This window comes from Sinocyclocheilus rhinocerous, unplaced genomic scaffold (assembly GCF_001515625.1).
Source record: "Sinocyclocheilus rhinocerous isolate Xijiao unplaced genomic scaffold, SAMN03320098_v1.1 scaffold993, whole genome shotgun sequence".
Classification (NCBI taxonomy): domain Eukaryota; kingdom Metazoa; phylum Chordata; class Actinopteri; order Cypriniformes; family Cyprinidae; genus Sinocyclocheilus; species Sinocyclocheilus rhinocerous.
Window position 1 is genome coordinate 1,458,229 of NW_015639771.1, and position 13,789 is coordinate 1,472,017.

General features: G+C 36.2%; 1 protein-coding gene, 1 non-coding gene and 1 pseudogene across 3 annotated transcripts in view; 2 read left to right on the plus strand and 1 right to left on the minus strand.

Annotated features, from left to right (window-relative positions):
* Positions 1–1,708, minus strand: part of LOC107751799 (EF-hand calcium-binding domain-containing protein 11-like) — a 53,737-nt gene extending 52,029 nt beyond the window's left edge. For both annotated transcript variants that reach the window (XM_016567569.1, XM_016567568.1), the window contains exon 1: positions 1,521–1,708. In XM_016567569.1, coding sequence (XP_016423055.1) covers positions 1,521–1,598 — 78 coding nt within the window. In that variant the 5' untranslated portion in view covers positions 1,599–1,708. The remainder of the gene's footprint in view (positions 1–1,520) is intronic.
* trnak-uuu (transfer RNA lysine (anticodon UUU)) lies at positions 1,084–1,156 on the plus strand. The gene has a single exon. It is a non-coding gene; the product is annotated as a tRNA-Lys (tRNA).
* A 1,136-nt stretch (positions 1,709–2,844) lies between the features above and the next one.
* The window catches only part of LOC107751800 (tyrosyl-DNA phosphodiesterase 1-like), a 22,389-nt pseudogene continuing 11,444 nt past the window's right edge, over positions 2,845–13,789 (plus strand).

The window sequence follows — 13,789 nt, forward strand, 5'->3', positions numbered from 1 at the left end:
GTGATGGAGATTTACCGCTGATTACAGAACCGGCTTTACTTATAAAATGCGCGTTAAATATCGCATGCGATTTATCGTGCAGCCCTATCCTATACTAATACTAAGAGTAAATATGGTTCGAATAGCCTATATTTTAGTAGGCTATAAATATGTGGCTATGTTACAGTTCCCCTTTGAAGCTCTTGTGTTTTTCTCCTTTTCCATCTCTCCAATCCTATTCTGCACACAGGTGATTGGAGATGAGTTTTGTTCCCATTTTTGTTGCAGTTTGCTGATTTTTGTAAAATAGCTTGTTTTTGCTTTTCAGATAAAAGAGTGGTTTCAGTTTAATATGTTGCAGGCTCATTTATTGGTAATAAATAATATTGATGATAATAAATCATCAAAAAAAATTGGGCTTGTTTTGGGCTTGTTTTTGAAGCAGCAGTTGCTTATTTGTCTTGCAAGAGTTGGCAACAGTGGCTGTGGCATTTAGAGAGGGCAGGCATCAAGGGAGCAAGCTAGTGAAACGTTGCACGTTCAAAAGAGGTCTGCACACATCCAAAAACTTATTTTAAATGCAAAATTGATTTTAGTGCGCTCGAAATTCTTTTTTCTTTGCGAAACGAACATTTTCTCCACAAAACTCAGATCGCGCACAAAATGCACTTTTGTGCGCTCAAAATATGATCTTTCGCGCGCAGAATTGTGGTAGAGATCTAACCCTATACGATTTAGGCCAGAGTCGCCTTGAAGTCGTGCATCTTCGGAAGCGGAGGCGCGCGCAAAGTTACAAAAAAATGCAGCGCACACTGCCGCCCACACCACGATGACGTCATTTTCGCCGCGTTCACGTCGCGATAATGTGCACGAGCGCCAGGCGCGATCTTGCACAAACATATAATGAACAGCGACCTCTAGTCACGGATTTCTCTGATGGTAGGTTACCGAATTCGGCACACCGCTTGTTATGTCCAGACAATATTATGCAGATTACTTCTTTGCAATGATCGTAATGATTTATGAGGTTGCTGTTCATGATAGATACGAAATTATACTTTGCTGTTAGTGATTTAGATGCCCCTCTCCAAATAGCGTTCTAGAGCCCGGATAGCTCAGTCGGTAGAGCATCAGACTTTTAATCTGAGGGTCCAGGGTTCAAGTCCCTGTTCGGGCGAAACGTTTTTCCCCACACTGTTTGTAGAGAAATGTTTTATTCGTTTGCATCTGTAATGTCGAGAAACCTCATATTTACTTTTCTATTCGCGTCTCACGTACCTAAATGCCACAACACCAAGCTTTTTAAACAATGCAGCCCAAATTCATCCCATGCTCGTTCATCTAATTTACACAGAAATGTGACATGTTCTGTTCTGTCGTATAACTTTTGAACCACCTATCTTGATCACAATATTGTCATATTGTTAATGCCGTATATGTATACTCAGCATCCACACCAGAATCTGTTCCAAGCAAAGCTGTTTCACAAGCGTCATGACATCGTTCTTCAACATGAACTTAAACATGAACTAAGTTCTTACCAACTCAATTTTTTTCCTCTCGGCGTTGCTTATTTCTCTCTCAATCTTAAAGCTTCTTCCAGTTGTGAATATTTGCATTCTGAAAACCTAGATATAAAAATCTGAAGGCTTCTGGAAAGTTGTAGATGTTTGCATAGAAACCGTATGGATGTGAGGGATTGGTTGTCTATGCAAGTACGCACTACGCAGTACCACAGACGCTGACTGGATAGAAACGTGCGAATGACCCATGAATAGTCCGTTATTTTCAAAATAAAAGTCCAATGTAAAAAGTTAATTTCAAGAAATCTGTCATCAACATATTTCACCCCCAAACCAATTTATTAACGTCTAAGGAAAAATGTAATACTGCTTAAAGAAAAACTCTATTTTAGGGCCATTAATAAGGATGTTTGCATTTTACATTATTTTCTTGACATTTAAGCACCCCCATCCAATCCTCATTACTGTGATGTAATGTACACAAAATACACAGTATACGCAACTGTAATGAAATACTGTAAATATATATATATATATATATATATATATACGTATTGACATATTAAATATTATGTTATTATCATTACTTATACAATATTTTACATTATCGATTAGAATTCTATTATTATTCTATGAATTTTGCTTGTCACAGTTTTTTTAAGAGAACTAATAAATAAAAAATTTCGAATGTTGATTTATGCGATGACAAGTGAGCTCATAATGAAACTTTATGTCTGTAAAAAAAACTCCCAGTGACATATTTATGATATTTATGGTAGCCCACTTACGCCACATCTGAAAAAAAATCACGTGTTTTTTGAAAGCTAAACATATAATGTCGAAATGATGACATAACAAGTCATAAGTATGAAAGTAAAGTCGAAATTATAAGATTGTTCAATGTCGAGTATCACAGACTTTTATTTTGAAGAACATTGTGGCGTCTCCGCATGCCGAATCAAAACAACGAGCTGTTGTGGTGTTTATGATACGAGTTTCAAATGCACAAGGATCTAGCAGTTTTGTAATTGTATATATTCAGCGCTTATCTTTCTTTATAACTGTAACATTTTTAAAAAATGATATTCTTGTAGCCTGTACGTTTCATTTTCCCGCCTGTTTGTAAGTCTAAGTTCATTTATGTCGAACTACATTGGTATTCTTATGTATAAGTTACAGTAGTTAAGCTCTACGATATATCACATGTTCATGTGACGCGATGCGAGCATTTGTCTCTTGTACAAAGCTCCATCTACTTGTGCAAATACAAAAGTTGTTTTTTCAACGCATTTTATCCATTTTGAGACAAAAACAGACAGCGTTGTATAAATTATATAGTATGAAAGTTTACAGCATATGGTTTACTGTGTGCAACTACAAAAGTAAAATAATACTGTGATCCACAACTGAACAAAAATGTCCCAGGACAGTCAGCATGGCAAGTGGACCATAACAGATAGTGAAGACGAGGACAACATTATTCCTCCAACACCTCAGAAGGATTCAAACAAACCAAGTATTAAACCTGATTTAGAAAGAAAACCTGATAAGCTCACCACTTTCTTCATGCTAGAGCCCAAGCTGAGTCCAAAAAGCAATGAGGACACCCATTCTGTGAATCAACCGTCCGCTCCCCCCATGGGATCTGAAGCCAGGACAGCCACACGTGAATCAAACCAACCCTGTAAAATATGAAAGCAAACCTTCGCCTTCCGTAAAGAGAAAGAGAGAAACAGAGGAGGCAGGCTGGAACCTCTCAAGCAGTGAAGATGAAACTCCAACATCTGCCTCGAAAAATGAGCCCAAGAAGTCTACAGTAAGTCCTAAGAGGAAGAAGACTGAAGACAAACGTCCTCCAAGTCCACACGGCACTAGTTATTATAAAGAAGAGCCAGCCGATTTCTTTGAGGCAAATTTATTGTCTATGAATGACATGTATCGTTTTTACTTAAAGTCACTGGGATACCAAAAAAGTTCAACAGTGGAGCGCTACATATCAAAGGTATGTAAAGAGTTTGTCTACTAAATAAATAAATAAGTCCTGATACATTTCTAATCATCTTCTAATAATCAGTTTCCTCCTCCTGTACTATAATCAGAGATACTTTCTCCAATGTTTGGAACCCTGAAAGAGTCTGTACAGGTATTGTGTTAATGAATGAAGTTGCAATTAAGAGTGCTTAAACTGAGTACTTTTGTTGTTGTTGTTGTTGTTCTTTAGGGACAAGCCGGTCATACTCGTTCATGGAGAAAAAAGAGAGTCCAAGGTTCGGTTAATCGAGCAAGCCAAACCATATCCACATATTCCTTTCTGCCAGGTTCTGTCATTGCAGTAATCAACTTTTTTCACTAGAGGGAAGCATTAAACTTTATGGTAGTCTGAGGTTCTCTAAAAAAAATTTGTTTCTCTGTAACTGTGTATATTGAAAAAATATTTTAAGGGGTTAAGGCTTAAAAATGTTAATGAATGAAGTTGCAATTAAGAGTGCTTAAACGGAGTACTTTTGTTGTTGTTGTTGTTGTTGTTCTTTAGGGACAAGCCGGTCATACTCGTTCATGGAGAAAAAAGAGAGTCCAAGGTTCGGTTAATCGAGCAAGCCAAACCATATCCACATATTCCTTTCTGCCAGGTTCTGTCATTGCAGTAATCAACTTTTTTCACTAGAGGGAAGCATTAAACTTTATGGTAGTCTGAGGTTCTCTAAAAAAAATTTGTTTCTCTGTAACTGTGTATATTGAAAAAATATTTTAAGGGGTTAAGGCTTAAAAAATACTTTAAGGCTTTTTAACCATTAAGTTTCTTGTTGAATCGAACTCTGTCTTGTTTTTGACAGGCCAAACTGGATATTGCATTTGGCACACATCATACGTGAGTGTTGGACATTATATTTGTCTGTATAATTTTAGTGAGACAGTGGGTGAAGAAAATAAGACTTAAGCTTGCAGTTTCTAGTAAAAATCCTGGACACTGCATTGTTAAACATATATGTACAGACATAAAACAGGTGTGTAAAACCAAGCATTGAGCCATATGATAAGCTTTTTCAGTAGAATGGGTCATACCAAAAAGCTCAGTGACTTTTAACGTGTCACTGTCATAGGATGCCACTAGTTAAATGCTTAACTGAGTCTGATGTGTAGAGCTTTACTGGCCTGCACAAAGTCCTGACCTGAACCATTGCACTCCTTTGGGATGAACTGAAATGTCAGCTTGGAAGCCATATCCCATCAGTACTATCACAGATTATGGATAAAGTAATTTGAGAACTTCCCAACATATTAATGCTCACAGTTATGAAATGAAACAGAAACTCAGAAAGCTTATCATATATTGGAGTGGTACTAGTGGTGGCTTGGTTAAGTAACAATGCAACATTGGCAGTGTTGTAGCTCACTTATATAATTTCATTAATACCTTGATCAGGATTTAGGTTTTATAAGCATTCAGTAGCATAATGCATATGGAATGTAGCACTCCTCGAGCTACTTGAGAGCGTATTAGCGTCTTGGCAGACCGTGCCGACGTGCAGATGATCAGCTGAGCATCTGTTGTGATGAGTTGAAATTAGATGTTAAACAGGCTCAGTATTGAATTTTAATGTAATGTATTCTTAGAGCACTGTTTTCTCTCACAAGAATCTTTCATGTTTTATTCAACAGAGAAAGACATAACCGAATTGAGCATTTTTGACTCCAGAGGAGCAAGTTAAATGGCTTGTCTCATTTCATATAAATTCAACAAAAAAGGAAGCAAAAGAACAAAAAGATTGGCAGTATAATGTGCTAATTTGCCTTTAAATGAGTTCTAAACATCCCTCTCTAAAGAGCATGGAGAGTTTTTTGTTTAATTAATAAATTTTTTCAAACAAAGAACAGCATAGAATTGATCTTGTTACAATTAATACAACACAAAAGCTGAAGGCTTAATAAATGTGACTCACTGTTTAAATGTACTCTTTTATACCGCTTGACACAAAAAGACATGGATTTTAGGTCAAATCAATGTTATTATGCAGGGAAGTAATACTGAGTCTTTGCTAAATATGCCATTGGTAGTGTTTCACACTGTTTGTTGGACAGAAATGAAAGAAAGTGGTTAGATCAAATGAATGTCATTATATAAGATCAGCTGTATTAAAGTCATAGTTGCCTTTTGCAGGAAAATGATGCTGCTTTGGTACGAGGAGGGATTGAGAGTCATTATTCTTACCTCAAACCTCATCCGAGCTGATTGGTACCAGAAGACACAGGGGTAAGATGGTCCAGTGTGGAATGGGAGGGGCTAAATACACACTCACACAGATCTTGCAGCACTTGTGTGAATGAGTAATCAGAACGGAAATGTTAATGCTGATGCTGCGGTCAATTAGAAACGAGCTGTTTATGTTGTGCTCTCTTTTGGAGTTGCTCATTTTCCGAATGTGCCAAAATTTGTTTCATATCAGAAATGAAAGTTGTGCATTTGCTAGTCTTAATGACACATTTGTCTGTTGCTATGACAACACACTGAGCAGACACTTAGAGTCAATTGAAATTAAGCTGATGTATCCTAAATAGGAGTGTCGAGCTCTGCAAATCCAAATAAACCAATCATGTTGTTATAGACTCCTCTGACCTAAAATGGTCTGTTTAAATTAGCTACATGGAATAATTGCTTAAATGAAGCAGCGTTTTATGAATGCTGTTCATTAATAAAGATATTCTCCATGGTGTCATATTCACAGCAGCAGAAGCTAGCACGCAGGTGAGCGCGAGGGCCAATGAATTAGCAATCACTTTTGGTTATTAGGTTCGATTATATTAGTGGTCTATCAGGAACAGAATACCATTAAGGAGTCAAAAGCTCCAGAGTCACAGGGTTAGGCTGGCAGTTAGGTTATCACCCACACTAAGCTGTGGATTAGTGAGGTGGAAATGAAATCTCTAAATTGAGCAATTAATATTTAAACCCTCTGGCATACATACAGTATATTCAGACAATCTGACATAGTAGAGTATATTGGCACATTCACACAACCTGTGCTGTGAGATCAGTGTCAGGTCACACAGAGGGCATTGTAAGCAAACCCTCTGCCAATCAATTCACAATGGATTACATTTTATTCTGCGTTTTTGTCTTTGAGGTCGGTAAGATTTTTTTAATGTTTTTGAAAGAAGTCTCTTATGCTCACCAAGGTTGCTTTTATTTGAGCGAAAATACAGTAAAAATAGCAATATTCCTCAATATTATTACAATTTAAAGTAACTGTTTTAATTTAAAATGTCATTTATTCCTGTCAAAGCCAATGTTTCAGCAGCCATTACTCCAGTCTTCAGTGTCACATGATCCTTCAGAAATCAATCTAATGCTGATTTGGTGCTCAAGAAACATTTCTTGTAATTAACTATGTTGAAAACAGATGTGCTGCTTTTAATATTTTTGTGAAAACCATGATTTTTTTTTCAGGATCCTTTGATAAACAGTAAACTTTCAAATAAATCTTTTTGAACATTACAAATGTCATTACTATTTTTTTTTTTTTTTAAAGAAAGAAAAATAAAACTTACTGACCCCAAACTTGGTGTAAAAATTGAATAGATGCTAATTTATTTATTTTTGTGATGACTTCGTCACAAGACGAAGGTTCTTCCTCTCAGGTCTCTTCTGAAGGGCTTTTCTGCTGCCTTTATTGTAATGGCTCCAATCTGAATCCATAGTGATTTGTTCTCCTAGAGCAGGGGTAGGCAAGTTCGGTCCTAGAGAGCCGCAGTCCTGCAGAGTTCAGCCCCAACCCTGAAAAAAAAAACTCACCTGCCTATAGCCTTAGTAATCCTGAAGACATTGATTAGCTTATTCAGGTGTATCTGATTAGGGTTGGAGCTGAACTCTGCAGGACTGCGGCTCCCTAGGACCGAACTTGCCTAGCCCTGTCCTAGAGCCTCATGGGAATATGCTATAACCAGTCTGTCAAGACAAGTCCCCACACTCCTCAAATCATGAGTTATTGGACTTCTCTAAGAAGTCTAGCATGTTGAAGTCTTTTTCTGCATGTATGTGTGCACTTGTGGAATGCAGAAGCCTTGATGCTTCTGCAATAGTAAGTATAGTAAAAAATAGACCCTATATTTTAATTGAGGTGAATGAAAAATGTATATGGAATTTTGACAACCCATGTTTTCTTTATCTTTTGTAACTGAATTTTATGGAGGGACATATTTTAGCTTTACTCCATTGCTTTTGTTCTCAGCAGTGATGCTCCTTCACTACTGAATCTTTGGAGCCATGGCAAAAGAAATCATATTTTAAACATTTAAGTGTGAGTTTTCAGTCTGTATTTAATGTGATGCAATAAAAAGATGTGGAATGATATCAAGTAACATCTTTCTATTGAGTTGTCATTGTGGGATGTGTGCAAAAACAAACCAGTGTAGTCTGATCCCAAACAAATGACTCTTATGAATTAAATATTTTTAATTCACTTTGTTGTGATCGCTCTCGGATTTGATTTTCAGAGGCTTTTTACTTTTTTACTTTTAACCAGGCATATAAACCTGTACCCATATAATCCTGCACATACCCCTGTCGCCACTTCAGGATCTGACAGTCTTGTGCATGAACTTTGTAACATTTTGATTATTCACTCCCTTCATTAGTAAATATGCTCTTGTATCTCTATGACAGGATGTGGATGAGTCCTCTGTACCCCAGGTTACCAGAGGGAAGTCCGGGAACAGCGGGAGAGTCTCCAACCAACTTCAAAAGAGACCTGCTGGAATACCTGGAAGCATATCAGGCCCCAGAGCTCGCTGAGTGGATTGACCACATCAAACGGCATGATCTGTCAGAAACAAGGTGAGAATCTTAACAAGTGAAAGAGTCATTATTTAAATTAGAAAGATGACGTGATCTCAGAATAGCATAGTCAGTTTGACTAACTGCAAAACAATGCTGCTTATTCTGGCAGAAATTCTGGGTTTATCTGAAATAAATTATACCAGTGTAAAAGAATGGCATGTGTGCTACCTTTCAAAAGTCTGAGATTAAGTTTTTTTTTGGAAGGATGCTCACTAAGGCTGCATTTATTTAAATAAAAATATAGAAATATAGTAAAAACAGTAATATTGTGAAATATTATTACAATTTAAAACAACCATTTTCTATTTTAATATATTTTAAAATATTATTTATTTCTGTAATGGCAAAGCTGAATTTTCAGCAGTCATTACTGATAATTTTTAGAATGATTTTAGAATAATTAATTAGAATGATTTTTCAGAAATCATTCTAATATACTGATTTGCTGCTCAAGAAACATTTTTATTGTTATCAATGTTAGTTTAGTTAGTTAGTTAGTTTAAACTTTGTCCACCACTGTGGAAATTTGTCTTTGGCTTCTTATGCGATACAATTACACACATAATACAAAAGAACACACATAACACAAAAAATATATATATATAAAAGTTCCACAAAGAGTTGCCTACCTTTCATTTAACATTCTAACTGCTACAAAGGAATGCTTATAAACCGTCCTAAGATATTTGGGGACCTTACACCTTTTTCCAGATGGGCGCATTACAAATTCAGAGTGAAGTGGGTGTGTAAAATCAGATACAACACTTGATGCTTTCCTATATGTTGCCAACAAGTACAGTTCCTCAAGCTGCATTTGCTGGCGACCTATTATTTTCCCTGCCATTCTTACTATCCTTACTCCTCACTCCTAAATGACCATACCAGGCTGTAATATTAAATTGTAAAATACTCTCAACATGACTTTTATATACCATTTCCAAAACAGATTGGCTAACATCAAAACTCTTCAGTTTCCGCATGAGGAACAACCTTTGGCTTGCTTTCTTTAAAATATTGTCCACAGTTTCACCTAAAGTCAAACTTGTATCCAGGTATATTCCCAGATATTTAAAATTTTCCACAATATCAACAACCTGCTCATGTAACTTTAGTTCCTTTAACACATAATGTTTGCCAGAATTGCAACTGAAGATCAATTCCTTTGTCTTCTTTACATTTATATACAGAGCACTCAATTTCCACCAATCCTCAAGAACAGCCACATTTTTAAAATACATTTGCTCACTCAGTAATGGGTTTTCAGAACACAGTTGCACCAAAACCATATCATCTGCATACTTAAACAGACCAGCTGTATTACTCTTAATTTGTATATACTGAATATATACGGTATACGGTATATACTGAAAATAAAAGTGGTGACAACACACAACCTTGTGGTGCCCCTGTATTTAAGATCAATTCATTTGAAAGTACACCATTCATGAAAACTCTCTGTGCTCGATCTGTGAGAAAATCTTTGATCCAATATGTCAGAGCAGAGTTAACATTCATACTGTACAAGCGTGATAAAAGTAAATGAACCTGCATTGTATTAAACAGTTGTGCTGCTTAACATTTTTGTGAGAACCGGGATACTTTTTTTTTTTCAGAAATAATCCTTGAATCCTAAATAAAAGTTTTGATTGCTTTAAAAAATCCTACTGACCCCAAACTTTTGAATTGTATTATACAAATAAAAACACAAAAAATAGAGTAAAGTGTGTAGAGTTACTGATCAGAATATCTGTCAGACATGACTCAGAAGAACAGAGCAGGCTATACAGTTCTGCTCATGAATATCTAGTTTATTTGCCTTTTCTAAAAAGCATATCTGTCAAAGTTTGGTTGCACTAATATGACATGGTTATGAAATATGACAATTTGATAAGTAGTGAAAATTGCAGAAACAAATCCCACCTCTATCATTTAAGTGGTGATAAAATATTATCTAAATGAACGATAATTAAAAAAGTATTGTTTTTTGAATCACGTAACTTCTTATGTATGTTTTCTTGTATAGGGTATATCTCATTGGTTCAACTCCAGGAAAATATCAAGGACCTGCCATGGAGAAGTGGGGCCATCTACGATTGAGAAAAGTAATGTTTTTGTGTTATTACACAATCTTTTTGTGTGATTCAAGTTCTTTTTCCTTCAAAGGCAATAGTTCCTCATCAACAATAGATGTTCATGAAAAAAACATTGTACACATGCAGTATGCCTTGGAGATGTACTCTTCATGCCTTTATTTATTGAGGGAATTCAGATAACGCAGGCAGAGCGAGGTGTTGGATTGGCAAGATTCAGAAACTGAGCCAGGAGAAATCAGTTTCTGTACTGAAATGAAGTCACACTGAACTCACTGAGCATTTTTTTAAACAGCTCTTTGATATGAATGACTGACTCACACAGCCCTCTTTACACCTTCATAAGTCTCATGCCACATCAGTGGATCTTAACTGGTGGGTTGTGAACCAAAAATAGGTCAAGTGTTGTTTTGAATAGATTGCTGTTGTTATTGTTGATTGTTGTTGACTTCAAAGCCCATGCGTCCAATTTTGTTACTAATTCATCTGTCACTTGATGAAAGCTAGCCAAATTAGACACATGCAAATACTAACATGCACTCAGTGTTTTTGTTTCTCTCTGTTGCTCAGCGAGCACACGAAGCCCATGCCGAATGAAGAGCAATGGCACGTGCTCGGCCAGTTCTCCAGCATTGGCTCCATGGGACTTGATAAGACTAAATGGTTGGCAGCTGAGTTCCAGCGCACTCTGACCACACTGGGGAAGGCAGGGAAATCATTAGCCAGTCCAGAAACACAGATGTTCCTGGTGAGTGTTTTGAACAGCCCCTGCAGAGCATTCTGAAACAGCGAAAGTATCTGTTTGTATCACTGCCGTACCCTCTCTGGATTGTGAACAATGTGGCCAGATGGATATTACAATAAACACAATTGCATATTCTCATACCAGCTTGCTTATCTATCAGGATAAATGACCCCTCAATTGTCTCCATTTCAATTAGGTTAGAATCAAGGAGGGACGCCGGAGCACACATGTGCATCTGCTTGTTTCTGCATGTTCCCCATTCGTATTTCGGTATATAATTCCTCTGAGCTATGAAATTTGTTGACGTCCCGCGTGTTTAATTAGCAATTAGTATTCATAGCATGTTCCCATTTGCTATACTTGAATTCCAATTGTACAAAAAGGGAAACCATTTCACGTCTCACTCGGCACGAGCTGTTAGAGACAATAGTTACAAGAAGAATTCTCATCCATCCTGTTATTTGCATAACAATATCTGCTCAGATGGAAGGATAGAAGATTGATTTCTGTCTGATGCAGCTATTGTTAAATGTCAGTTGAAAAGGCAAGGCACCACATGGAGAGTCTTCAGCACAGAGAAAGATGGTAGACAGACAGTACCATCAAGCCTTAAATGGCACTGTGTCATCACTAAAGACCGAAGACTCTTACAATTAGCAGGCTTCAGAAACTGTTGAACTTTTGAGGTGCTTCAGTTCCATAACTGGTAGGTAGGAGTGAAATTATTCAGAAATTCTAAATGTAGACATATAAAGAACACATACGCACAAAGCTACTTTTCGATTTTCACATCTGTATTGTGTGAGTCATACAGTTTAGCTCTGTCTAGTTCCTTAGTGTTCTATAGGTCAATAGGTTTAAATGGACAGATAGATGGATGAATGGATGGATGGATAGCCTACAGTTCAAAAGTTAGGTGATCACAAATTTTTTGACAGACAGTCCTTTAGAAATTATTCTTATTTGCTGATTTGTTGCTCAAGAAACATTTGTTCTTATCAATTGTGCTACTTGATATTTTTGTGGAAATAGCAGTACATTTTTTCAGGCTTCTTTGATAATGGAAAGTTCAATAGAGCAGCATTTATTTGAAATAGAATCTTTAACAATGTAGTTAGAATCTTTAACAATGTAGTTAAAATATAGTATTAATTTCTTTAAAAAAAATAAAGGTTATTACTGAACCCAAACTTTTGGACGGCAGTGTAGATAATTTAATACAATGATTAATCAATTTAAGCACATTAAACATTTACTCAAATTGACATAAACTAAAAACTGTAATGAGTCCTTAAAACATTCTGTCATTTCTAGGTTTATCCATCTGTGGAAAATGTGAGAACCAGTTTGGAGGGCTATCCAGGTATCATTCATTCTTTTATTCTGAAAAAAAAAAAAATAATAATTTCCTCACACCTCCACAATCGTTATATGACAACCAACTGTTCTTATCCCGAGTGGATCTTTACCCTACAGCATACAGACAGCTCAAAAACAGCTCTGGCTTCATTCGTACTTCCAGTAAGTTCTCCTATCTCTGTGAGAAAAAATATATATATTTTGACAATTATACTCATCAATATTCAGCCTAAAATGACCGTTTTTAAATGTTACCATAAATATTCTCCTGAAAAGGCTCCTCAGAAATGCTCCAGACCTCGTGATCTAAACAGCTGCCTTTCCCAAGAGTTGTTCTTATGCAGTCTCTCCCATCATTTTAACACATTATCACCATAAATAAGCGATTTTACTGGTCACCTCAATTTTGCTAAGTGATCAGAGATGGGCCTATTGCGATGTAGTTTCAATCTCAGCACCCCTCTGGAGTGCGCACTCTAAACTTCTGCTCTGTATATTTAAATGAGTCCATGTAGACTTCTGTATTCATGCCTGCGAATGCTGACAGCAATCAGACAGAAAGCTCTCCTCTTCCTCTGCACAGTACGCCCTAAAGCATCATCTCTCTGCACCTGCAAATGGCATGAAATGCTTGGTGTTTTTGCACCTAGGAATGGTATATCAGCTGGTGTTTCTCCATTTTCTTTCTCTCTTTCCCTTACTTTTTCAATCTTTCTCTTCTAAACAGTGGCTGGAATGCTGATGTTACTGGTAGGAGCAATGCGATGCCTCACATTAAAACCTATATGAGGGTTTCACCGGACTTCACACAACTAGCCTGGTTCCTTGTCACAAGGTTATAATGATAAAGTAACTTTGCTTGCTAATTTTAATTTGTTTTAGGCATGTTTGACAGTCAGCATTTCAGATCAGATATAGCTATTCTAGTCGCAGCAGGTTGAACAACTGTGCAAAGCAATGTTGCTTTAGTGTTATTTATATACTATGATAGTTTTTTATATATTTTGAGTAAGCTTTTATTTTCATATTTTCAGTTTTTATTTTTATTTTAGTAACATTTTTATTAATTTTCAATTTTCTTTTGTCATTATTATTATTATTATTTTTTAAATACTACTGTTTAGGTTAAATTTTTTATTTCATTTATTCATTTTTTTATTTTGTTTTTATTTCAGTTAACAAAAATGTTTTTAGTAGTTTTAGTGAACGATAATTACCTTGGTGCCAAGTTTGTTGAATGCAACTTAAAAGCTCCGGA